The sequence below is a fragment of the Pieris napi genome, chromosome 13, assembly GCF_905475465.1.
Source record: "Pieris napi chromosome 13, ilPieNapi1.2, whole genome shotgun sequence".
Taxonomy (NCBI): domain Eukaryota; kingdom Metazoa; phylum Arthropoda; class Insecta; order Lepidoptera; family Pieridae; genus Pieris; species Pieris napi.
In genome coordinates this window covers 2,940,635-2,968,502 of record NC_062246.1, presented here as the reverse complement: position 1 = coordinate 2,968,502, position 27,868 = coordinate 2,940,635, and the positions used below count along the sequence as shown (strand labels likewise).

At 33.9% G+C, this 27,868-nt stretch overlaps 2 protein-coding genes across 2 annotated transcripts; both read left to right on the top strand.

Annotated features, from left to right (window-relative positions):
* The first annotated feature begins 735 nt into the window (after window positions 1-735).
* LOC125055093 (ionotropic receptor 75a-like) lies at window positions 736-7,859 on the top strand. Its single transcript, XM_047657332.1, has 7 exons — window positions 736-917; window positions 2,510-2,682; window positions 3,325-3,566; window positions 4,269-4,365; window positions 6,588-6,775; window positions 7,226-7,333; window positions 7,689-7,859. Exons 1-7 carry the CDS (start codon window positions 742-744, stop codon window positions 7,857-7,859), a joined length of 1,155 nt encoding a protein of 384 aa, XP_047513288.1. The 5' UTR covers window positions 736-741.
* A 14,740-nt stretch (window positions 7,860-22,599) lies between these two features.
* LOC125055094 (ionotropic receptor 75a-like) lies at window positions 22,600-27,120 on the top strand. The gene is made up of 6 exons (XM_047657333.1): window positions 22,600-22,884; window positions 23,498-23,591; window positions 24,243-24,430; window positions 24,978-25,088; window positions 25,943-26,109; window positions 26,757-27,120. Exons 1-6 carry the CDS (start codon window positions 22,651-22,653, stop codon window positions 26,998-27,000), a joined length of 1,038 nt encoding a protein of 345 aa, XP_047513289.1. The 5' UTR covers window positions 22,600-22,650; the 3' UTR covers window positions 27,001-27,120.
* The last annotated feature ends 748 nt before the right edge of the window (window positions 27,121-27,868 follow it).

The window sequence follows — 27,868 nt, the reverse complement described above, 5'->3', positions numbered from 1 at the left end:
TAAGCAAATATAATGTTAATATTATATATTCCATATCGTAATCGGCCAAAGTAGTCGTACTAACAAGTTGTTTGTATTAAGGATGAAGCGACAAAGATATTTCGACCGCCATTCAAATGGATATTTCTAAATAAGCAACAATTAAATCTAAGCGATTCGGTTCTTTTTGAAGCTGGAAACGTTCATCTAGATGAAGACGTTGTGATGGTAACTAAAAGGAAAGACATATATCAAATCAGCTTTGGTAAGTTTATATGTCGATTTAATTACAAAAATAATATTTAAGCGATTTAATTCTAGTTTCTTTAACCTTCCTTTAAAATAAAGTTTCACTCGTAAAGTTACGAAACTCACCTATAATTTTCTATGACATTGTTAGAGACCAAACCACATTAAAAAGAACTACTACTAAAGTACTGTTAATCTAGACAATTGTTTATTTATAATACTAAGGGTCTGTTACACAATGTATGGATAAAGTACCAAAATTATTTGGAAGATAAATTGTGATATTGACACTTCATCGGACTCATAACTTATGATGGACTTTATGTGACGAATAGCGCTATCTGACAGTCGTGAAACGCAATAATAGTGTTTATCCTACTAATAAGTAATAAATAGCTAATTTGGAACTTATGTAGAACTTATCCGTACATTGTGACCTTAATTCTTACGTGTCATCGCAGGAATTGTCATAATTATAGAATTAATTATTTTACAGTTTACAAAATCTCCAACATGTCAAACTGGCAAATTGAGCGATTCGGAGAATGGAGCGCTAATTTCGGTTTAATAAAAAACAAAGAATGGGTAAATGTTACATCTCTACGACGAAAAAATTTAGGATTAAATGCTATTAATGTGTGTTTTGTGCTAACAGACAGCGACAGTATTCATCATCTAACGGATGGAAAGTTAGTAACATTTGTGTATTATTCACTACGTGTCGTGGTGAAAACACAAAAGTAGTAGTAGTAGTAGTCGTACACAAAAAAAAACATGTTTATTACATCGTTATGTAAACTGATATACCCATTGTAGGGTATATCAGTTTACATAACGAATACGGGAATTCGTTAAATTATGGAACAAGAATTATACGAGCCAGTCACTTTAAATAAAGTGATAACCGCCATCCGAGGACACCTGCAACGACCGATGGTTTCAGGTGTACCAGGGGATCACGATAGGATAGTTATGTATATTTTATTGAAGAATTATGGAATTCCAGTGTATGCAGACACATTGGTTTGTGTTTCAATGATCATTGTTAAGGTAAGTCTTCTCTGTCATAAGTGTTCTACACCAATCTGGCACAATTTTTAAGATTATACACATTATGGCGCGATAGGGAAAAAATATGAGAGTAAATTTTGAAGATGCGCGCACATACCGTCACAAAAAACCGACACCCTGAAGTTAGCTATACTCAACATTTTTGATTTTTTGAAGTTATACTTCTTTTGGCGTGTTAGGGAAAAATGATGCGGGTAATTTTTTTCTATTGTTAGAGCCGTTTTTTCTACAAACGTAGAAATAAGGCGAAAGGTAACATGTTTGAAAAGATTTTTATCTTGTTACGCCAAAGAAGTATAACTTCTAACGCGTGTACATAAGTACACACACGTTTTTTTATGTTGGAAACAAAGCTAACTTGGTTTTAAAGACTAGCTATTCAAAGAACATAAAGTTTCTTTAATAAAATTACTATTTTTTTATTTTTTTTATTAAAAATAAAAAAAATAAAAAAATAGTAATTTAAAAAAAATTTTAATTAAAAATAAATTGTTATTTCACATAACAATTTATTTTTAAATGACTACGCAAATTCACAAATAGCATTGCAACGCTTCAGTGCATTTAGATTTCAAATGATCGCAATCATAAGGTTATTTCCCTACTTTTTATACACCAATCTATAAATATCTCTGTTTTGTAGTGTTCAATATTTATATTAGTGGCGGATCTATTAGCAGGCTGAGTAGGCCTAACCTAGGGCGACAAATTTGCGAAACCAATTTTTTTTTGCTACCCCGTATAAACCAAAAAGATTTCTGCTGTTTTACAGATACAATGCAACAGAACATGCAACAAATTTGCCCATGACTTTCCCTTCTAACTTGTCATTGTACATTCGGTGTTGCAAACTTCAATATTCTAGAGTAAACAGCTAGTTCGACCCCAGCGAGTAAGCGACCTCTGCGCTCTCAGCATACACCTTGTACGAGTGAAAAAATTGCATGAAATGTATTCCCCTATCAACCCAGACATATAATTCCTATTGCTGGTTGGAGGCTGCGAACTGAATGGTTTGTGTATAAATTTGTGCTCAAAAATCAGACCCAAAAACTATTTTTCGTGCAATTTCAACGAATTTCGGGCTTGGAACCCTACATTGGAAAACACTGGTCATTCGCCTTAGGTAGAATGTCTAATGTCTATATTCTGTCCTTATAGAGAGATAAAACATTTTTTTAGATATATTGGCAATATAAACCTGTTTCAGGAATGATCACATTGATACAATTACCAAAGTTAACTATCCAACTATAAATCATCTATTGGATTATTTAAATGCCAGCAAGAATTATATATTTACTGATACATGGGGATACAAAAATAATAATTCGTGGAATGGTATGACTGGATACATAGTGAGAGGCGAAGTTGATATCGGAGGTAAAGAACCGATGGAAGAATTAGGTTACTTAAACCTAAAGCTATAGGTTTCAATAAAAATAAATTGGCAAGTTTCTTTGGGTGTACAGAAGTCATTCCTGTACTTGCAGCCACTGTACATGTTACCAAGTCATTTTCAGTTCTATAAATGAAGGTTTTTACCGTTTGCCGATAATCAATAGATAGTAAAATTGTTAGTATATTAGTTAAACTCTAGTTAATAGTCAAAATGTGTTTTTTTGTCATAAGTAAATTAATTTTAGGCACACGAAACTACTCTGTGTAAAACTTGTTAACAACAATAAGGCTTTTTTATTTTTATTTACTTATTTATTAAATGAAGGTTCACATTGCATCATGACATCATTAAAGAGCAGTCTTGGCCTAGTGGTTTCAGTGCACATCTAACACTCGCTCGTATCATGAAGGAAAACATCGTAAGGAAACTTAAAAAAAGTCGATGGCATGTCAGGCACAGAAGGCAACAAATCACGAAACCTAGAATAACCCTAGAAATCCTAGACCAACAACTAGGACCAATGGTTTTTTTAACACTGCTTAAAGTATCTGATTCTAACCCATATAATCCAACTCCAATATTTCTAATGATTTCCAAGTTAACTTCTTCAATATGTTTTACAGGTTCTCCAATGTTTTTTACGACCCAGCGTATGTCTGTGGTCGAATACATATCCAGTCCGACTCCAACTCGATCGATGTTTGTTTTTCGACAGCCAAAACTATCCTACGAAAATAATCTCTTTTTATTATCCTTTCATAAATATCTATGGTACGGTTGTGTTTCTTTGTTAGTAATTTTATTTATTGCCTTGTTTTTCATCACGTTTTGGGAATGGAAGAAGACACGCCTGGAAAATTCAATGGTAAGTAGAATAATTGTTTCCATCTGTCATCATCTGTAGAATTAAAGCTGCGTAGGTATTCGTATGCCTTTATATAATATGAGCTCCACGAATGAACTTTGTCACGTTTATTAGTCCGTTTATTTTAAACAAAACAACAAAAATAGTCACGTTTATCTGAAGCTGAATTAGGTGTGAACCTATATTTCAGCATACAGCGCCTAACCCTTAAATATAGCAGACAAAAAAAATAAAACTCGCATCGAGTACAATAGCTCATTGAAAAAAAAATAACTAAAAATAAACTAATCTCTTAAAATGTACAATCTATGTATTTAACAATTAGTTATACTATGGTGTGGTGTGTTGAAGTGGTCTTCCTGTGAGTAAGGTGAGAGGGTGAATGTGAGTGTGTGTGGGAGAGTGTGTTCGTCTGTTTATAATCACCGCAAGTCCACGGAGAATTCGATTTTTTATCTTTATATATATAATTCTTCTGTGAGTGTGTATGTCACTGAACTTCTCTCAAACGACTGGACCGATTTTGATGAAATTTTTTGTGTGTGTTCAAGGGGATCTGGGAATGGTTCAGTTTCACAAATCAGCCCGCCAGATGGCGCTGCAGTCGGTACTTTCATACTTTGCTTTACTAATTGCTTGAAATATCATGCAGGACAACGTCTGTCGGGTCCACTAGTATTTATTTAAAACAACACTTTTCAGAACCTGGATTCCACCGTGCTTCGTCCAAATGTATCAGACATTGCAATTTTAATATTTGCAGCAACTTGTCAACAAGGTAGCCATACCGAACTAAAAGGTATTTAAAAGAACTCAATAAAACCCATTGCGTGATTCAAAGTAGACGTTCTTACGTCATACATTATATTGTAAAGTATGAACCACACATTTAAGTGAAAATTCCATTGAAGGAATCCGGTGTAGATCAAATACATTTAAAAAGAGCTTTGAAAGAGAAGAGTAGACATTCCTGATGTTAAGACTTATGTTGTTGTTGTTGTTATATTGGAAAAAGGTCTGTCGTTCCACAACTGAGCGTTATTTAATCCAATTTTTGCTGCGCACCACCTCCATGTGGAACCAGCTACCCACTAACTTTCCGAACTAATTCGACTTATGGTCCTTCAAGAAAAGAACGTACAAATTCTTAATAGGCCGGCAATGCACTCGCGAGCTCTCTGGTAATGCCCGTGGGCTCACTTAACATCAGGTGAGCCCGCTGTCCGTTTGCTGTTCTATAATAAAGAATATTGAGGTGGTTCAATGTATCATAACACACGCTTCTTAAATCTAGGTCATTGGAATAAAACGTGGGACACAGCGTTATCTGAGTAATTATGTAAATAGCACTGTAAATGATAGTTTACTGTCGAAGAAATATTTACGCTACGTGCGAGTTTGTTTTTGCGTCTAATCCATTACATTATATATATATATATATATATATATATATATATATATATAATCTACATTACATTACATTATAATCATTAAATAAAATAAAAATAAAAATAAATTATATAATTTAACCTCTCTCCTCATTACTATAGGATGTTGATGAGGAGAGTGATTTGAGAACGTGACCAGGAGACCTATTTATTTTTAAATTGTACCTTATCTATAAAAAAGCTGTTTGCCATGAATCTCTAAGGACGAAGGCCGCGCGATTTTTATTTCTCTTTCCGCAATAAACTCATACGATGAATGAAAACATCGTGAAGAACAAGTCCTACTCAAGAATCCATATCGTGTAGCTCAGAAAGCTAAGGGGCCGTTCAAGTATTACGTAAGCAGATTTACTGCAATTTATCCCCCCCCCCCCCACCAACCTCTTGTCAGCAAAAGTAAGCAATGATGAATAGTATATAAAAGTATTAATTTTTGTAGGAGTCCTCGAAAATGCATTTCGTTTCCAAGCATAGACAATGCGTGGGTAATATGTGTATAAAAATAAATAATTACCGTTGACGTAATCACCAAATAAGACAATCAAAGAAGCCCCCCACCTAAAGTGCTTACGTACCTAATACTTGAACGGCTCGTAATTACACACGAAACTTTCCTATAAATGTTATCAATGCACAAGAGTCTAATCTATGCCTTCATGCATACTTCTACATTACCTTCTTCATCATTATCTTTTCTAACGTTTTTTATTGATAACGACGCGATTTGCGTTGATTTTCTATGAAAACTTGTTTCGCAGTCTGCTAAGTGGAATAGCATCTACCTAATACAGAATAAACACATGGGCAGGAAATAATTAAGTGCTCGTCATTAGGCTGGTTTTCACCGAGCACAAGCTCCCATATTTGTTTAAAGCGATTTGTTTTGTTATCGTTAATTATCGGAACTTTCCGAACAACTTATATCGTGTTATTACTTCGGCTATTAGCAAGGAAACAACTAAACGACCATTTAAGCTTTAGTTATCTATTTTAGTGTAGCAGTTTAATATGAAAAGATCACTGCAATCATTTTCCTGATCATTTATAAGGCACGAACGATACGTAAAATTGAATAGCCATCGTAATAGAAAAGTAGCTATAGATTTATATGGAAAACCTAGATTGGATCAGGTGTTTTTAAAAGTTAACTAAAAATCGAAAATACGCATAGTACTATCGTAAGGCCCGAGCTAAGCTTGTAGTTATAAACAATAAACTACAAGCTCCCTCTTTATCAGAATGCCAAATCGTAAAATGACTGCTTCACGACTGATTTGAGGGCGACGGATTTGAAACGGTTTTCGCAGCGGCGGTGAGCAGGCAGTAAGAGTTCGAAAAGTAAGGTACAGAATCGCAAGGCAGTAAACATCTTTGCAGTGACAAATTCAGTGTTGCCTCGCTATTATTTGCCCGAAATCTGCTAGATTTATAGCCACTAAAATTCACTTACTTTTATTTAATAAAATATTCTACTACTTTTATTTTATATAAAAAATCGTAACCGTTCATTTATAATACCAAAAATTAAACGCGTTTTTGTTAAAAATGTACACTAATATTATTTCCATTTCAGGTTCCCTCGGCCGTATTGTCTTACTGCTGCTTTTTATATCCTTAACATTCCTTTACACATCGTATTCAGCCAACATCGTTGCTCTGCTGCAGTCCAGCTCCTCACAGATAAGGAGTTTGGACGACTTATTACATTCCAGACTTAGTTTTGGCGTTCATGACACTGTTTTCAACAGATACTATTTTTCGGTAAACTAAACTTCTATCATGAAACATAAAATGGTATTTTAAAATAATAATACATATCTGATCTGAGCTAACGCGGTTTTGTGTTTGCCTCAAGTATTTGAATAAAAAAATATGCAAAAGTTCGTCAAACTCAAGGCAAACATTTATTATTTTCACAGAAATATATTATCGCTTATATTCAATGATTCATTAATTCAAATTGGTCGATATGTATTTGCATATTATAATTAGTAAAAATATTGAAAATGGATTTAGGTTAGATAGCTTAAAAAATAACTGAAATGTAATACAAAAATATAGTACCACGGAGTCTTGAAAGAGATGGCTAGAAAGCAATTGGGTCGCCGTTATCCTAATAATTTAATTTCATTGTACTAGTTTTATAATACAAATTATTCGTCCTATAAGAAAAAATTGAGTAAAGTTAGACTTAAATTTTATTGATTTTAGATAGAGACCGAACCTATTCGAAAGGCGATATATGAAACAAAAATTACGCTATCTGGTGGTAAAACACGTTTCATGACGATGGATGAAGGAATAAAGAAAATGCAGATGGTATTAAACAGAAATCTAAAAATGAGGAATCTTTTAATGAAAATTAGTAGAAAGCAAATGGATGGTTTGTGGATTCACAAATCAACCCGGCAAATGGCTCTGTAGTCGATACTTTCATTCTTGGTTTAATATCCTAATCGCTTGATATCATGCAGGATAACGTCTGTCGGATCTGTTGTTTGTTGTAAATATTCATCCACATGGCCTAGGTCTTTACATTTCATAGTATATCAACAACATAGAAAATTATTATTTTATTTAAATAATTTACCAACACTCATTTCTAACTCTTGTGGCTTTGTATCAATGAATTAGTCAAATATTTAGGAATATAGATTATAACTCTATGTTTTAGGGCCTTTTCGCCTTCCATATGGAAACCGGTGTAGGTTACAAGTTCGTGAGCAAATATTTTGAAGAAGGTGAAAAATGTGGGCTCGAAGAGATCCAATATTTACAAGTGATTGACCCTTGGCTTGCAGTCCAAAAGGATACGCCGTATATGGAGTTGTTTAAAATTGGGTAATTTAATTTGGCATAATAATTGCTATGTATATAAATATTGTATTCATGTTACGTAGGTTACAAATAGCACATTAGTGTCAATCCAAATTGATCAATCTGTGAAACAATACATACAAACCTATATACCAATAGTTTAGTACATAACATGTATGTTTTAAAATTAATAAAGTAAGCTTAGTACTAAAAATACAACTTCTCTAACGAACGAATGAATTCTAATCAATGTAACCAGAATATAAATCCCATAATACGAAGGGAATATAGTAGTCATTTATAACTTTGTATTATTATTCTGCCCCGAAATACTCGTTCATCGGCAATCGAATCTAACAAAGTTCGAGATTTTAATTGAAATTATTATTTTCAAGTACAAAACGACTTCAGGAGCACGGTCTGCAACAAAGGGAAAATCGATTACTTTACGAGAAACGTCCGAAATGTCTAAGCAGACAAGATAATTTTGTATCTGTGAGCATGGTCGATTGCTATCCGGCTTTACTGATTCTATCCTATGGATCTCTATTGGCGTTGACATTATTAATTTTCGAAATCTTATACGAAAAAGAGAAACGATCGCGTAAAACCTTCATGCAAAAAAAAAAATGTCTTGCATAGAAAAACATAGTAGTTCTCGAATAGTCCTAACAATGTTTTCGAATAACTTTTTACGGTAGATAAACTAAGTTGCAAGTTTTTTTACAAGTTATGTGGAATATATTTTTGCTCAAAAATACTACGTGGAAAGTTAGTTGAATATGAAGCGGAAGACTGTAGATTAAGGGTCTGTTTCACAATGTATGTATAAAGTACCAAATAGCTATGTAACACATAAATTATTTGGGAGATAAATTGTGCTATTTGACATTAATCGACTCATAACTCATGATAGACTTTATGTGACGAATAGCGCTATCTGACAGTCATGAAACGCAACAATAGTGTTTATCCTACCAATAAGTAATAAATAGCTAATTTGGAACTTATGTAGAACTTATCTGTACATTATGAAACAGACCCTTAGTTAAATGTTATATGGAGAAATAAATCTGTAATTTTTACCATAATTGTTAAGTGGCTAACTCATTAAATATTTTTGATGCCTGTGAATTGCAGCGTTCTATGAAAAACTTTTCATTGGCTTATTTGTTATTTATATAACAGACATACAAAATTGTACTTTGATGCTGCGTAAAACTTTAAATTTTATTAATTTATTGATTTTTTCACACAAGTTCCTAGCACATCCCTGGCTACAAAGCAAATTAACGAACCTAATAATTATCGTTTAGCATAGAAAGCCACATAATACACCGATTAGTATAACTATTAGCTAACAATGATACCCTCTGTAATAAATGAGCCAGTTATTATTGCTAATGATATGGCAAGCTTCAATTATTGTACCTATTAGATCGCAACGCACCCCGACTTTGCATTTTCAATCTGCATAAGATACTTTCGAAATAAAAGTCGATTTAAAATGAATGTGTTTTATTTAAAGCAGTTCCACGTGGTCACTGGTAAGTTGAGAGCGAACTTGGAAATTTTATAAAGAAGCATTCTCATTTGCTTATCTAGATCATTTTTGTTTCCCTAAGGAGTAGGCAAAGATCATTGACTACGATTTTAACAGCTTGCTTCTTGCTTCTTCCACTATCATATTCACAATACACTCTTCTTCAGTCATGGTCTTTAGGTCTTGTTGCTCAATAATTACGATTAAATAAATAAAAATTTGATAACAAGATTTCATTCAAAAGGTTTTTTTTTCGAGCTGTGCTAAGCGCCCGTTCTTATCCTTTAAGTCGAAATCCCTTGGCTGTGTGCCAACAGGTTTTTCCCTATTTACGGTCGAGAAAAACATTATGAGGAAACTGTCATGTCTCATATTATATCCACAGTGCGTGAGGCACTGACCAACTTGCCTAAAATTTCATAAGGGAGTTTTGGGCCTTCAGATCTTTGCAAATTAAATAGTAACTTATGCCGCTTACAGGTCTTTAGCGTCTATATACATCGAGCAATTTAATTTTTAATTAGATAATTACACATATGTGCAATTACCAGGCATATTGCTTTTATGCTTGTCAATAGAAACTAACCACTCCTTAACTGTCCACCAAAGGGAACAGTTAAATAGAATCAAAACTAAGAATGCAATACAAAGCATTGTTTTTATTATTATTTTTTAAAAGTAGTTTGTCTATCGCCTTGAATGAGATTAATATGACAGTGGATTTAGTAAACTCTTTTAACAAACCTACCGCAATTTTTGCTTTCATTTGTGAATATAAACGTAAGAAATTATAATTTACATTAAAAATAGTGAAAAAATATTTATTTTTACTAGTTTGCTATTCGCTATATTATTTGGATTTTTTTTATTTTACTAAGCTGGTGTTGTAGTTATCATATATTATATTTTACTAGATATCCTACTAGGAGCATAAAGCATTAGCCTAATTTTTTTTATTGATAAGGTTTGCCTTATCAAAACGTTTCAAAACCCTTGTGTATCAGCTTTTTTTAAATTAACTTTTTTTAAATTTCACTTTTTCAAAATTTAGATAATGAAATTATACAGATGGCAAAATTGTGGAGGCAACATTCAGTCTATTACGTATTTAATAGTGACGATTTTAACAAAATTCCTCAGAATAAAGATGTGTTAATAATAGTCGAATTGAACTGTCCCGCAAGTAAAGCTTTGTTACAAAAGGTAAGTATTCCATATAGTATTGTCTTTTATTGACATAACCTTTACACATTTAAAGAAAAAACTTTTTAACCGGATAAAGGTTATGTATTATTATAAATTGCACTATTATAACTAAAATAATATTTCATCTATCTGTCAAATTATGTTATCGTTGTAAGAAAAACGCACAAATAAGTACTGTAGTAGCTGTCACAGGCATAAAAATATTTAATGAGTTAGCTACCTAGGGGGCTCGAAACCTGAACTGTTTCGAAGAAATGGATGGTATGGCCGAGCCGTTTTTTTCGGCTGTCCCGTCCGATGTTCTTTTTAAGAAAAAACACCTATGCTTTGTATAAACTACCTTTTTCTAGGCAAATGATACAAATAAATTCCGAAACCCGTCACGGTGGTTTATCATCGAACAAGCTGAGAAACTGGAAAATTACAACTTTTTGTTCGACTCTAATGTTATCGTTGCTGAAATGAAAGAAAATCTTTATAGCTTGTTCATTCGTAAGTAAAGTTAAAGCTTTTTGTTAATGAATTCCGTTTAGTTTAAAGTGTAACACATAAAACTACTACACAGTACTTTTTATTATTTTTTCTAAACTTTTTCATATGAATGTGGCGTTTATTGCAAAAAGCACATGTATTAAGCGTAATTATATAATTGATATTTTCGATATATGATTTAAATTTCGAAAATACATAATAAATGATTAGACCTCTTTAAACAGATATATATGTGTACTCTAAAATTTCCACTAATTAAAGTTTATATTATAGTTTACAAAACACATAACTACGGCGCGCTTATAAAAGAATCGTTTGGTACTTGGACAGCGTCGAATGGCTTAAATAAAACTAGCGAAATGGATAAACCAGCTTCAATACGACGCAAAAATCTCATGGGCCTACCAATAGCGGCTTCAATTGTTATAACTGATAATAGAACAAAGAACGAAATTATGACTTTAAGGTAAGGTTAAGGGTCTGTTTCACAATGTACGGATAAGTTCTACATAAGTTCCAAATTAGCTATTTATTACTTATTAGTAGGATAAACACTGTTGTTGCGTTTCACGACTGTCAGATAGTGCTATTCTTTACATAAAATCCATCATAAGCTATGAGTCCGATGAATGTCAAATAGCACAATTTATCTTACAAATAATTTATGTGTTGCATAGCTATTTGGTACTTTATGCATACATTGTGAAACAGACCCTAAGTCTACAAAAGCATATACAGTGTATATGAACCTATGTTGTGTATAATATACATCAGCAATTATTCTCAAAATCATCTGCTTTATTGTTTTGTTAATAGGTACAAAATAATGCTTACATGAATATTTGACGTTATTCTAAGTTTGCAAACATACACAATACACATACACATAATACAAAAAAAACCAGTGCGGCTGCAATCTTTTAGATCTGGGCCTCAGATTTCAGATACCTGAAAAAATGAAAAATGAAAAATGAAAAAATATTTATTCAATCACTTACAATGATAACAACATGTGGCTGGAGCCTCCATTTAAGTATGTATAATATACTTGTGTTTGGAGTATCCGCTCTTCCTAGGTACACTTAATTAGGTATGTAAGTTTAGACAAAAGGGAATAATATTACAAAAACAAAACAATATTTATACAAGTTAAAAGATGCATCGTGTATGAGTGATAAATTGAGGGGTGTTCGTTGTATTCAGTTAAGTGTATGTTGATGTGTGAGAGTGTAAGTGTGTGTGAGTGAGTGTGTATGAGGTATGTGTGTATATGTCTGTATCATATGTTTGAGTGTGTGTGTTCTTTTAGAGTGTAAGATAAAAGTAGACTTTAGAATAGTAATTCTTAGATAGTAGATTCAACTTCTTCATAGGTTTGAGTTTTTAACCAACAATTTATAGTTATTTTACATTTATATTTATTCATATTATATAGATTTAATTCCTTGTTTAATTTATTATATAAGTTAGCAGACTGGTAGCAGTACTGTCTATGAGCATATTTAGTTTTAAAAGTTGGTAAAGGTGCCACATTATGCCTTCTACGTCTGTTCAAAATACTAGGATCATATCCAATATGTCGATGGGTTCTAAGAGTAGTTTGCAGTACATACAACTTACGTACTGACAGAAGATCGCTAACCGCATATAACATTTCCGTAGGGAATCTGTATGGCTTAAAATGGATAACTTTGAGTAGTGACCTTTGTGCTCTCTCCAGTTCCAGGAATTTTGTTTTAATGGCACCACCCCAGGCCGGAATGCAGTATATTAATATTGACTGCGCAAGAGCAGTATAAATTTGTTTTAGGAGGGCCGAGTCAGCTACGTGTCTTAGATTTTTAAATAACCATATGAGTTTTCTTACTCTAGCCATAACTAGCTCTATATGATCGCGCCATGATAGGCGTTGGTCTACCATAGTACCCAGGTATCTTACGCAGTTTTGCCGCTTAATAAAATCGCATGAGCATATTATAGAATGAGGTGAGCCACAAGTATGTATTTGAATAGCAAACGTCGGAGGTGGTTGAGAGGAGTTATAATTGGAGAAGCATACATAGTTAGTTTTAGAGGTATTGAGGGTCAAAAGGTTATCGCTGAGCCACTTAGCTATTCTTGCAAGGCCCTTTTGGGAATTATTTTTAACAGCCTCCCAGGTGTCAGCTACAAAAACGACAGCAGTGTCGTCAGCATAAGTGAACATTGTTCCCTCTTCTATATCCATGTTACATAAATTATTAATATATACAAGGAATAGAGTGGGCCCCAATACACTTCCTTGCGGAACTCCGAAGGTGATTTCACATTGTTCACTTTGGTGTTTTCCTATTTTTACACTCTGTTTTCGATTGCATAAATAGTCTTTGAATAATTTCAAGGGAATTCCTCTTATGCCTATTTTCTCCAACTTGTCGATAAGGTCTGTAATTGATACTGAGTCAAATGCCTTTTTCATATCCAAAAACACTGCAGCACATTTTTTGTTTTTATCCACAGCATTAGTAATAAGCGATGTGAGATCCAACACGGCATCTTCTGTCGATAAATCCCGTCTAAAGCCATATTGACTTGGGGAGAGGATATTAAATGTATTAAGGTAGTTCATTAAACGTTTATTAATTATTTTCTCCAGTATTTTGGCAATAGGTGGTAAAACAGAAATAGGCCTGTAATTGCTTATATCCGTTTTATCATCTCCTTTGTACACTGGGGTAACTACAGCGATTTTCAGTGCATCTGGAAAGACACCTTGAGCAAAGCATAGATTGATCAAATGAACAATAATAGGGACAATTATATCAGCAGTTAGCTTTAAGAATTGGGTAGGAATGCCATCCCAGCCTGGAGCACTATTTGATTTTAACCCCATCAGGACATTAAGAACCTCATCATTGTCAGTATCTCTTAATACAAATGAAGTTAAGTGAGGATAATTCGAAGTAGTTTTGTCAGAACAATTGTATGCGGGTTGTTGTGCAAGGATACCTTCTGCTAGTGATTTGCCAACTTGGGTAAAATATTGATTACAATGATCTATAGACTCTTGTGCTGTTTCTTTACAGTGGAGCAGTTCGTAATTGTCGCTTTTATTTTTATTCCGATTTGTAATATTGTTGACAGTTTGCCATAATTTTTTTGAGTTGTTTTTATTTAGAATTAGTTGCTGTTTATTATAATTTCTTTTTAGGTTTCTGATTAATTTATTACAATAATTTCGATATCTACGGTAAGTTATTTTTAAAATTTCATTATCAGGGTCTAATTTTAGCTTTTTCTGCATGTTATTCCTATTTCTGACACATCGTAGAATGCCCAAAGTCATCCATGGCTTAACTACACGATATTTGCATGTAATGATCTTAGTGACTGTATGTAAATCTAAGGTTTGTCTTATTTTACTTAGTAAGAGCTCTATAATCATGTTGGGGTTGTTTAATGAAGTTAAGTCAGCCACCAATGTGCTATCTCTTAGAGTAGCTATCGCCTTATCGTAATCAATGAATGTTTTTGTCTTAGTGGAAGCACCTGACTTTGGTATATTGGAGAGCCTTAAGAATATGGTGGAGTGATCAGTGACAGAAGTATTTATTACATTTATATTTGCGGAATGTTTATTTTTGTCTAGTCTCAGCATAAAGTGATCCAGACAATTACCATACCGTGTAGGTAGTACATGGCCAGGTAGCAAGCCGTGCATAGCCAGCATGTTTAAATAGTAAAGCCGGTTATTACGCTCCTGCTGCGGAGCATCATTTCTGTCAATCAGGTTAATGTTAATATCCCCGGTTATAATTAAATTAATACAATTTTTCAAAGATGTTAAATGTCGGTCTAATGAGTCCGTGAAGGGCTCGGAATTAGTATGTGAAGGGGACCGGTATATTCCTAGCACGGTAACTCCACAAAATAAAATTTGGAGGCAGGATGCATGTGTTAGAATAATTTCTTTGACATTGACACTGTGTTTTCTAGAAACATAGATAACAACACCATCACATTGGTTTATATGGTTTGTAGTCGAATAAGAAGTGTAGTTCTCCATTTGGGGTATTGGTTTATCACTATCTATTCTACATTCAGTTAAAATTATCAAATCTGCTTCAAAATTAAGCTGGGCAAGGGTGAGTTGGAAATCATCTAACTTGCTGTATACCGACACAATATTCTGAGAAATTATTTTTAAATCATTTTTATGAAATTTAGGGGATTGGTTACATATGTCATGAACATCACATAAGCTAGAATTAGCCACCTCACTATTGTCAATTTCTGTTATCAATGAGATTACGTTATCCATAATTGGATGGAATTTTAAATAAACCATTCATTTTATTAGCTTGTTGGTTATGAAGTGTGTTAAATAGTCTACTTATTATGAAAGTATCGCGTACTGATAATGTGTGAATATGTTTGGAGAAGGTGTGTGTGTAGTAGTGTAGGGCCGAATCCAAGCCTTTGTTAATAAAGTATTTATGTGTCTTGGTAGTAGTAATGAGTAATGTGTGTACAATCGGGAACAAAATTTGATAAAAGAATAACATAAGATATTTTACTATGTAGTTAAAAAGATGTGGTTTGGGTGTTATTGGGGCAATATGTAAAACTAGTATGAAATAACATAATATGGTAAAACAAAAATATAAAATGGGCCGAGCAAGCAAAGACAGAGAGAGATAACAAGGTTCAAGAATTAAGTCTAGTCATTGCTCTCCTAGTAGTTTTTGGACGATTGCTTCATTATTTATAGTGATAATGGGTGAATTTTCAGATTTTCTGACGTAGACACGGCCATAGGAAGTCCAGCAAAACTTATAAGATTTTGATCTCATTAGATCTCTAGCAAGGAAGTACAGCCGAGCCCTGGAGGCGGTCAGCTGTTCTGCTACGTAGACAGGGATATTTTCTTGACCTTGTGATTTTAATCCTAGGTGTTTAGCTCGTAATTTATCCTTGTTCTTCAAGTTGTATGTTTTACAGGCCTGTAGAAACTTCATTTTTAATAATACCTGTTTCATGATTTCGTAATAGACAAGGTGATCAGCCACATGCTGTGCTAGGTGCGAGTGTGCGACTGTTTGGCTAGGCATGCCTTGTACCCAAATAGTCGTTTCCTCACGATGTTTTCATCTCATCGTACGATTGGAAACAGAAGGTTAATGCACTGCCAATAACGAAGCCTCAGGTGAGAGTCGCTCGTTGAAACCCTTTTTTTTCGTGGGGAAATGCGCTACGCATAACCCCCGTGGTACGGTTGCCTGATGGTGAAGGGTTATGTGGGACTCGCGGCTGTGCATACCCAAAACCCCACGGCGCCACCATCGCCCGAGGCAGGACACGATAACAGCGTAGCCTTGTCCGCATCTCGTTGAAACCACTGGTTCAACACTGCTCTGCTTCCAATACCAAAAACTAAATTAAAAAAAAATACGAAATATAGTGCATACAATAATATGTATGTCATCATGATATTTACATAATATTTAATTTAATAACATGCATCGCAGTTCATAAAATATATCAACGTTGAGGACATGAGCTCTGCCCGCTGAGCTGTGTATTGGCTATTTACGTAACTACTCATTGTTTTAAAGTAAACGGTAATTGTATGTAACTGGCTTTGACATACAAATGTGGGTCATATTTTTAGCTATTTTCGTCTATTGCCAATATTTAATCAATATAGACTATTTTTTATCATTGACCATATATTTTGCAAGCTGCGGCCGACGGGTTCACATACATTCATTCCATCGTAGCGTGGTCGTCTATTTTATATGCCTTCCTTGATAAATGTTATTAGTTTTGAAGAATAGCGCGTTCAAACTAACTTGTTATTAGTAAATGCAAGGAATATAATTCACACATCCCACTGTGACGTGGTGCGGCATTAAACGCGTGTTGTTTATCTATTTACAGCTTAAATGCCAAACCATAATTATAATATAGAAATATAAATACTAACTTATATTATCACATTGGATCGCTTCGCAGTGTTTACTTACGTAGCTCGAATATTAAAAAGCTTGAACTTAGCTCTTTAGTGGTAGTAGACTTCTCGCTGATCTCGATATCTCTCGAGATCTCGCTGTTGGCCTTCAGGGCCTAAAGTAAACAGCTTAGCTCGGGCAGTTTTGTGGACGTAGCTCGGCCGGAATGGGCGATTTTAACGCGATTAGCGTAAGGGCGTCTACTGCGAGACTCGGACCTGGGCTTGGGCCGTCGCGGGGTTGTCAATCGCCTGAAGGGCGGGACGGAAGCTCACTGGAGTGAGCGAAGTGCGAAGTAACGGTCCGGGGAAGGCTGATTTTTACCCTATTCTAATATTTATTTATTTATTTATTTTATTTATCTGATATTATGAGATGAGATATCTGATCTTTGATAAAAACTGGAAGAGTACTTTAATAATGTTGATAATAATATTAAAATTATTAGATTTCATTTATAAGTTAGCAAAAAATATTACTAGTGGGTGCTAAATGCAAAATAAAGTGACATTCAACGAAAAAATACTTATAGCACTTAGGCGTTATGTAGTTATAATTCCACTAAAGTAAATTAAAAGATTTTCAGTTGAATGTATTTTTCATATTACCACCTTGATATTGAAAATATTTACCATCCGGCTCGCGACCAAAACTATTTAGATCTTGTTATCACATTTCCTGCGACCTTATATTTTGCTATATTGGCGAAACTAAAGGACTATATGGAGTGGGATTCCTTATCAAGAAAATGTATAAAAATAACATCATCAACTTTATAGGAATCTCTGAAAGAGTAGCACTTCTACAAATGAAGTTTGATTGCTTCTCTTTTTCAATAATCCAAGCATATGCACCGACAGAGAGATCAACAGAAGAAGAAATTGAAAATTTTTACAAAGACATTGAATTTGCTCACACAAAGACAGAAGGGAAGGTCATTGTCATGGGAGATTTCAACGCGAAAATAGGATGTCCAAAAACAAACTACTATCCAGTAATGGGAAAATTTGGTTACGGAGTGCGGAATGATAGAGGGGAACGGCTCTTAATTTATGCTCATCAATACAAACTATCCATAATGAACTCATTTTTCAAAAAGAAAGCAAGCTCTAGATGGACATGGTTATCACCCGACCACAAAACTAAAAATGAAATAGATTTTATTATGATAACCCACAACAAACTTATAACTAATATTGAGGTACTTAACAAAGTTGAATTCTCTTCCGATCATAGATTAGTGAGAGCAACATTACTTTTGAGTAGTCCAGTAAAGAGCAGAAAAACCTATACAACACCAGCTAATATCCCCAAGACAGAAACAGAAATAAAGTGCTACATCGGAAATCTACAAAAACATACAGAAAATATAAAAACAGACAGCATTGATATCCAAACATACTACAATATCCTGGAAAAAGGCATAACAGAGAGCTTAAAATACAAAACCAATATGTATCCCCACCAACACAATATCTTCTCAAAAGACACAATGGAACTTTAAAAAAAAAAAAAAAAAAAAAAAAAAAAGGCGCACGGAACTACTACACACAAAGAACAAAACTAAAGATATGAAAACAGAACTAAGCAGAATATACAAAGAGACTAATAGATCAATCCGTAAGGACTACAACAACCACAGATACGAGATTATTACAAGGAACATTAAACATTTTAGAAGTGCCAAAAAAGCATACAAAGAACTAACTACACACAAGTCCTGGATTCAAAAACTTGAAAATAACTCACTAAAAACAAAATCCAGAAAAGATGTAATAAATCACGCTACTAACTTCTACAAAAACTTATATAGTAAACAAAATAACCCCGAAATCATATCGCAAACAACCCATACGAACACGACAGATCACATCAGACAAATTGAATACTCCGAAGTTTATGATCATATGAAAAAGCTGAAAGCCGAGAAGAGTCCCGGACCAGACGGAATATGCAATGAGGCACTTAAAATAGGAGCACCCATTTTAACATATCATTTTACGCGATTGTTCAATAAGATACTAGATGAAGAAAAGGTACCAAAACAGTGGTGTACATCGGATATAATCCTTCTCTTCAAGAAAGGAAATCCCTTAGATATAGGGAATTACAGGCCCATAAGTCTGCTGGCAAGTATTTATAAAGTATTTTCATCCATAATCTTAAAGAGAATATCTGACGATATTGATAAGCAGCAACCAAAAGAACAGGCAGGATTCAGATCAAGCTTCAGCACAATGGACCACATACAGACATTAGAACAAGTCATAGAAAAATACAGAGAATACAATAGACCTCTGTATGTGGCGTTCATTGACTATAGCAAAGCTTTTGATAGCATTAGTCACTGTGCAATCTGGAACGCTTTACAATATTCAAATATCAACCAGAAATACATCAATGTTTTGAAATATATCTATACAAAAAGCACGAGCAGAGTTAAATTAGAAACTAGAGGTGACGAAATAAACATAGAACGCGGAGTTAGACAAGGTGATCCTCTTTCCCCGAAGCTGTTTATAGCAGTCCTTGAAACTATCTTCCAAAAACTAGACTGGAAGAACAGCGGAGTGTACATAAACGGACAATACTTAAACAATCTGAGGTTCGCAGATGATATTGCTGTTATTGCTGAGACTGCAAAAGACTTAGACGAAATGATGAGATCACTGGACTGCGAAAGTTCCAAAATCGGCCTTGAAATGAATGTAAATAAAACGAAGATACTAACGAACAATCGGGAGCGCCAGATAGTGATAAAAGGTAATAATATAGAATACGTCAGGCAATACATATACTTGGGCAAACAAATTTCCTTCAAAACTTCAAATAACGAAGAAGAAGTGACAAGGAGAATCAACACAACTTGGAAGAAATTCTGGGCATTAAAAGAAATCTTAAAAGGCAATTACAGCTCACACATGAAAAGGACAATATTTGATACATGCCTGTTACCTTGCTTGCTGTATGGCTGCCAAACTTGGACCTTTACAAATAAAATAAAACAAAAAATTAAAAGTAACCAAACAGCAATGGAAAGGAGTATGCTGAAAATTAGGAGAATACACAAAATTAGGAGCGAAGAAATTCGTCAAAAAACCAAATTAACTGATGCTCTCAGGCACGCACTCTTACTCAAATGGAGATGGGCTGGACACATCTCACGATACCGAGACAGAAGATGGACCATTGAAACCACACGATGGAAAGGACCCATGGGGAAGAGAAATGTTGGTCGACAATTAAGACGGTGGGCTGATGATATAACACACGTCGCAGGAAACGACTGGATACAAATAGGCAGAGACAGGGAGTCATGGAAAAGGATGGAGGAGGCCTTTAACCAACAGGGATCCAAACCTTGTACATAAATAATAATACTAACGGAAATTATAAGTAACCATTTTAAATTTAAGCAATTAAGTACTAACAACATTGTAAAACATAAGCAAGTTTTGGAATAAATGGCTTTATTATTATTATTATTATTATCACATTTCCTTATATTTTATATACACAGTAAAGTATAAGGAAACTCTCAGTTATTCCCTTTTAAAATTATTATGTTTGAAATAATAAAACATTTTTATTTTAATTTATTACGCTTAAATTTCTTAGTAAAATACATTTCAGTTTTTACAAATTAAATCACTAATAGGTATACCTTTAAACTGCTTATTGAATGCGTCTGATTGTTTTTTAAGTTTTTTGGACTTACCACCCCCAACCCACAGAAAAAAAAATCAGTGGCGCTACAACCTCTTTAGGTCTTGGCCTTAGATTTCTGAATCTGTTTCATGATCATTTTTAAATCTCATAGGCAAGTAGGTGATCAGCCTCCAGTGCCTGATACACGTCGACTTTTTGGGTCTAAGTCATGTCGGTTTCCTCACGATGTTTTCCTTCACCGTTCGAGCAAATGTTAAATGCGCATAAAGAAAGAAAGTCCATTGGTGCACAGCCGGGGATCGAACCTACGACCTCAGGTATGAGAGTCGCACGTGGAAGCCGCTAGGCCAATACTGCTCTCCCCCAACCCACAGAGGTCCAGAAAATTTTGAAGAACTAGATCTCTAAACCGATTCCCTACTCGCTGGACCGATCCAGTGAAAGCGGTTACAAGTCATTCCAAGACCCAGACGGTGAGGCTTACCAAAGACAGGGGGGTGTGAAGGAAATAGTGTCGCGTCACTAAAGCTTCCTAGAAAAGCGGTGCCGTTATCTAACGGCCGTAATGTAACGTTGGGTGACGTCACCCATACGTTGTCTATAAATAACATCGGAGTAGGTTTTCTAGAAAACGTTGAGTGTCACCGTGACTTAACGTAACGACTTTCAGAAATGAAGAGCACGATTGAAGAAGATCACAGTAGACATAGACTTGACTTTAGTCATAGTCATTAGCTATTCATTCGGATAAATACCTGCAACTGAGTTTCATCATTGGACGTCGAAGATGAATATGAAATTCTGATCGTATAATTTTGATCATCTATGTAAAACCAGCTGTCCATTGGAGCATTTCCGAATAATTCAACTCTAAGTAACTGAAGTACTTACGTCAAGAAGAAACATACCAATTCTTAAAAGTTCTGCGACGCTTTTGCGAGCCGGTAGTGTTTGTCCCTGGGCGTTGGTCATCATATAACATCATATCCGTCACATCATATAACATCATATCCGTCACCATACCGTTAGCCCCCTGCCTTGTGATTCGATAAGTAGGGAGCTTGTAGTTTATTGTTTATCACAATGCCAAATCGTAAAATGACTGCTTTACGACTGATTTGAGAGCGACCGCCGCGCCGCTCTGAAAACCGCTGTGAGAGTTCGAAATTGAGTTATAGAATCGCAAGGCTGTTCTATAAAAAAAGTGATGATCCAGGGTCTAAGTATTGTAAATGCAACGCTGCAAATTAATTTTTGTGAATTTAAAATAGATGGTACGTAGATGGGTGAATTTTGATTTAATCAGACAGATTAGTGCTTTGAGTATTTAGTTTCTCATATTCAATTATTACAGGAACATCTTCGTGGATACAGTAGCAAAATCGGGGTACCGTCAAATTTGTCCACTGTACGACTTCTTGAACGCCTCTATGGTGACCTTGTATACTGACACTTGGGGATATCAAACTGACGGGACGTTTAACGGAATGGTCGGAGATTTGGTTCAAGGAAAAGCAGAACTTGCTGGTAACATTTGCTGTATTAATCTATACATTCGATAAAGTAAAATCAAAATATAATTCATTTAAATAGGTAACTTAATTTACACTTATGACTGTCAGAAAAAATTAATGCTTCTAAATGTACATTTACTGCCAGTTCTCAAATCAAGGGCGTAAAACGGACGAAAAGAACTGGCAATAAACTCTCCGTCCCTCTTTTAAAACGCCAAGGCTTTCTACAAAATGTTTGTAACCACTTTAAAACAGTTTATTATTAGTAAATGAGGAACATGCGCTTACATTACTGTGGGAACAACACGCACACATGTTTAAGTTAAAATAGACCATCCATCCATTAAAAGGGCTTGCAAAAACTCATACATTTGACAAGCGACAAGTAATTTTTCTACAGGTACAATGATATTCATAACAAAATCGCGGCTGGATATACTAGAATATTTGTCGTACCCTTCGCCACCCACTACCAAATTCGTATTTCGTCAGCCGCCTTTGTCCTATCAAAACAATCTTTTCATATTACCGTTCAGGCCCAAAGTGTGGTTATGTATTCTTGGACTCATTATACTGTTAACAACTATTCTACTCATCAACGCGTACTGGGAATATGAGAAATTGGACATCCGGAACAATGTATGTATTTTTTAAAGGTTCATTATGTAGCAATATTATACATATTAAGCTACTAGATATAAAAGATACCTTCAGTAATTCAGAAATCTAATAGCTTATTCCTCTTTTCTTAGGATATTTGGATATAAAATAAACACGTTAGGTACTTTTATACCATGACCTATTAGGTACCTATTACCAATTTTAGCGACCAAAGATCGCGTCAATTTTTGAGTTTGAATAATATTAAGCGACTTAAGATCGCGTCAAGTTTTGAGTTTGAATAATATAAATGCCAAATGTTTTTTATTATAATAGTACTCTACATTGTGTCCAGGGACTTTTTCTATCTCTCAAATTTGTACTAAAAAGATACAATATTATATTAATTACAATAAACTAGTTCACGAATGACGCGTTACGCATTTCGCGTGATATGTCCTAGCTACATCGGTAGTATTTTTATTTACAATATTCATGGGCGAGCCGGGGCGCAATTCTTTGCGAGACCCGTTCGAATGACAAATATTATATATACCATACACAAACTGATGTTTTCTTATAAATTACTTTATTTCTTTACGAAATACTTTACAATGTAAACGTAATTAAACATATTCCTATCATATTCCAGAACGATCAAACAGTGTTGCGACCAAATATAAGCGATATTTCTATATTGGTTATAAGTGCTATTTCTCAACAAGGAAGCTTCACCGAACTCAAAGGTTAGTTACTTATCTCATTAATCTAATAATTATTATATTTTCCTCTGGTCATTTTTAAAGCGGTAATAATTATGTTATATTACAACATCTTTATTGTTTCCTCAGCTTCCTTTACATTAAGGAAATGTTGACGGTTTAGGCATTGTTTATCTGTTATACAAAACTACAAAAAACAAACACGGTGATTTGAAGAGTATATAGTTAATTGTAATGTTTTATTGTAGATTACCTTAATCAAGTAACTAGTAAGTAACTAAATAAACTAAAGTAATTATCTTTGCACGCAAGATCGTTGATGATCACTCTTGTTTCAAAGATCGAGACTCTTTCAGTCGTTACGCCAGCCGAGTATGGAACTAAGTTACTAATCAACTAAAATGTCTAGATACAACGCAGCTCAGACAATTTTTAAATTATCGATTAGTTTATTAACAAACTAGATTAGACAATACAGGGCAGTGAAAAACCTTTTTAGCGTCCAAATGGATCTAAGGAGAATTTATAAACTTCGATTAAATTGTCGAGTCTTTATAATCGTGTCTATTTGTAATCTACCATATTGTGTACATGTATTAATTAGTACTCTCAAGGTGTATTTCGTCACAATATTAACTCTATATTCAATTATAATTGCGTAATTAATGATTACAGGTACCCTCGGACGCGTGGTAATGCTCCTATTATTTTTCGCGTTTGTGTTCCTGTATACCTCCTATTCGGCAAATATCGTAGCCTTGTTGCAGTCCAACTCTAACAAGATAAGGACTCTATCTGACCTTCTGAACTCCCGACTTGAACTGGGCGTCGAAGATACGACGTACAATCGATATCATTTCTCGGTAAATATCAATATAAGATTTGAGGCTAGATTCTTAAGTCATAATATATAAAGGTACTTGACCTTTTCGAAACGGGTTTTCTTTTAATTTTGTATGTGCCCTATAAGACACACAATCGTAAGAAATAGGAAAAATATTGAAATTAAAACCGCTTTCTTGATTTAATAACTCTATATTAATTTTGAAATCACCTTAAGTTATGTTTTAATGCGTAATGTTGCTTTGATAAAACCAAGTAGGTACTATATATAAAAACTACTTTTCTCTAATTTTTGGTTAGTCTTTTAAAGATGTGCAGAACTCAAAAATCGAAACGAGGTGAACAATGTATTTTTTGAAGTTATACTTCTTTTGGTGCGTTAGGGAAAAATTATTAGAGTAACACCGTCACAAAAAACCGATACTTTTTACTATTGTTAGTGTAGTTTTTCCTACAAACGCTATAAGGCAAAAGATAAAAAATTTATAAAGATTTTTATCTTGTTACGCCAAGGAAGTATAACTTCTAACGCGTGTACATAAGTGCTCACACATGTTTTTTTTACAGATTGCCACTGACCCAATAAGGAAAGCCATATATCAAACTAAAATAGCGCCTCAAGGATCGAAAGACGCCAACTTTATGAGTTTAGAGGAAGGAGTTAAAAAGTTACAAACGGTAATAAATAAATAGTCATACTTCCGCTAAAATATGTAAACACAGGAAAATTTACACATTTTCCTTTTTCCGACGAATATGTTGTTTGTTTAGATGAAATAATGATAATCGTCTTTTAAATGCATACAATATCTTAATAATGTGCCTGAGCTTCGAGTGGACTTAGGGTATAAATAATGTATGTTTTACTCTAGTACAGTGTGTGCACAAACAACAAAGTACAACATATATAACAAGACCCTAAATAATATATGAGTTAAGGGTTACTTAAGGTTTATTATATAAAGGTAGGTACCTATATGGTTACGATTTAACAGAGATTAAAATAAGATTAAAGTAACACCAATAGGAATAAAAAGGGCTTTTCTATGTTTAATTTAGTCGTGATCGAGTATTTAATTGCTTTATTATTATTGTATTAACGGACGACTCTGAGTATGGCTATGGACAAGATTCATAGACAGGTTTAACCGCGAAATAACTTTTTCATTTGCGAAAATGACAATGACATTGCTATGCTATGGCATTGACAGATGGAGCATGTGTGAAAGCCGAAAGAGTTGTAATTAGTATTGTAGAATAAAGAATGATGATAATATGCTAAACTGAAATTTTAGAAGAGGTCATCACCTATTTGCGATAAGGCTCCTACTGAGTAACGTCTGTGTTTGTAATTGTTTCTTATTCATATAAATGAAAAATCTGTTAAATAAATTAATAAATCGTAATTATTTAGCTAGGTTGCAATAATTTTTGTAGGATTTTTAGAATCTTTTATTAAAAATGTTTATAGACTATTTATTTATTGATCTTGTTTAGAATGTTATGTCATTTTGGATGTTTTCTTACTGTAGAAACCATTCGCCTTTAATATGAACTTGGGAACTGGCTACAAGCTGGTTGAAAGATATTTTCACGAACACGAAAAGTGTGGTCTTCAAGAGATTCAGTACATTCAGGAATCAAAAGCTTGGCAAACGTGCCGAAAAAATTCGCCGTACAAAGAAATTTTTAAAATTGGGTAAGTCCACCGTGGTTTTAGGCTCGATTCACTCACATTATTTCCTACGGTTTTGCCTATCATTTTCGCTTAAATAATTGTCAAATAATATAATGTGCGAGACACAATTATTTCTAATTTCAAGTTGATGTCAGTATACAGCCTTATAATATAGTCCTATACAAATTGAATTTAAACTAAAACAAAAGCCTCTACAAATGGATCTAGACTTGACTATGTATGTTAATGGAATCCAGGGCTTTTTTTCATATACAAGAAACATTATTTCTCGATTAGGAAATCCTTATTTCCGTGAGTTCAGTTCGGTGGCGGTGGTTGTAGATATGTTTGAAGCTGGGTGTCAACTGGCTTTACTCGTTTAATACATGAACTTATAACTTACATAAAATAAGTTGTATTGGGGTTACGATGGTGGATTAACAAAAAACTAACTTGGCTAATTAAGGGTTCTTAAATCGAAGAGTCACTTTAATATAATTGTAGTCGACCTCTTTGGACATTATAATTTTTATAATTTAATAATTTTGAAAAAACTAAAGGGCTCATTTTGGCTTCAAGTCTACGATGATTGCTAACATTTGGTTTAAGCGTCTAATTATTAACTGACTTAACTAAATAATGTTAGGTCACATAACTATTTTTTTCAGTTTGATCAGGAATCAAGAACATGGTCTGAACGATCGAGTTAATCGGTTAATATACACGAAGAAACCTGCCTGCGCTTACCGCGGTAGCAGCTTCGATTCCGTCAACATGATCGACTTTTATCCAGCATTACTTCTACTGCTGTATGGAATGATGTTTGCGATCCTCTCTCTTCTTTTAGAAATTCTTTATCACAAGCGAGTCATGCGTATTTCTAAAAAAATGTGCGTAATTCAAACCCAATAGAAGATAATGGGAGGCGTTATGCTATTATTATTATGGGGTCATGCTGCTGATGTCGAAACTATTTTCATCCTGCAGAAGAGGGCTATTCGTGCAATCTATAATTTAAAATGTAGGGAATCTCTTAGAGATAAATTCAAGGAAATTAATATACTTACCTTTCCCTCGCAATACATTTATGAAAATATTATGTATGTATACAAAAATAGTGATAAGTTTACTAGAATAGAACATACGCACAATGGTAATACACGGAACGAACGCAGTCTGCAATTTCCCCGTACTAGACTATCTTAAGTTAGTAATTCTTTTTTGGGGAAAGGGATACTCTTCTTTAATAAAATCCCTTCCCTGCCTTTCTATAAATTTAAGAAATGTATTAAAGAAAAGCTGTGTAAAAAGGCTTACTATAAAGTCAACGATTATCTAGTTGATAAAAGGGCCTGGGACTAGTGCTAGACAGGCTGCTTCTAATTAATTTGCGATATTTGTTTTAAAATAAGTGTTGTTTGATGATTTGCTGTTTTAAAAGAGTACCGAGAGTTTTTTACGCCGGCTTTTTCTTTCGGCCTACATTCTCTGTCTCCTTTGCCGATGAGTATGGGATGCCTACAAATTCAAATTTAATGACGTGGAATAAGTGATACTTGTATCTTATGTTCCATAATAAACATATTTTATTCTATTTTTTTTATTTTACGTTTTCTGTTAAAAGATACATACATTATTTTAATCATTGAAAGCAATTAATTATATATTTTTCACAAGCACAAGTCAATATTACAACACGTCAATATTTTACATACTTTATTGACATAGTGATGTATTTAAGTAATAAACATTTAACTCTATTGGGTGTTTGTTTTTTGTT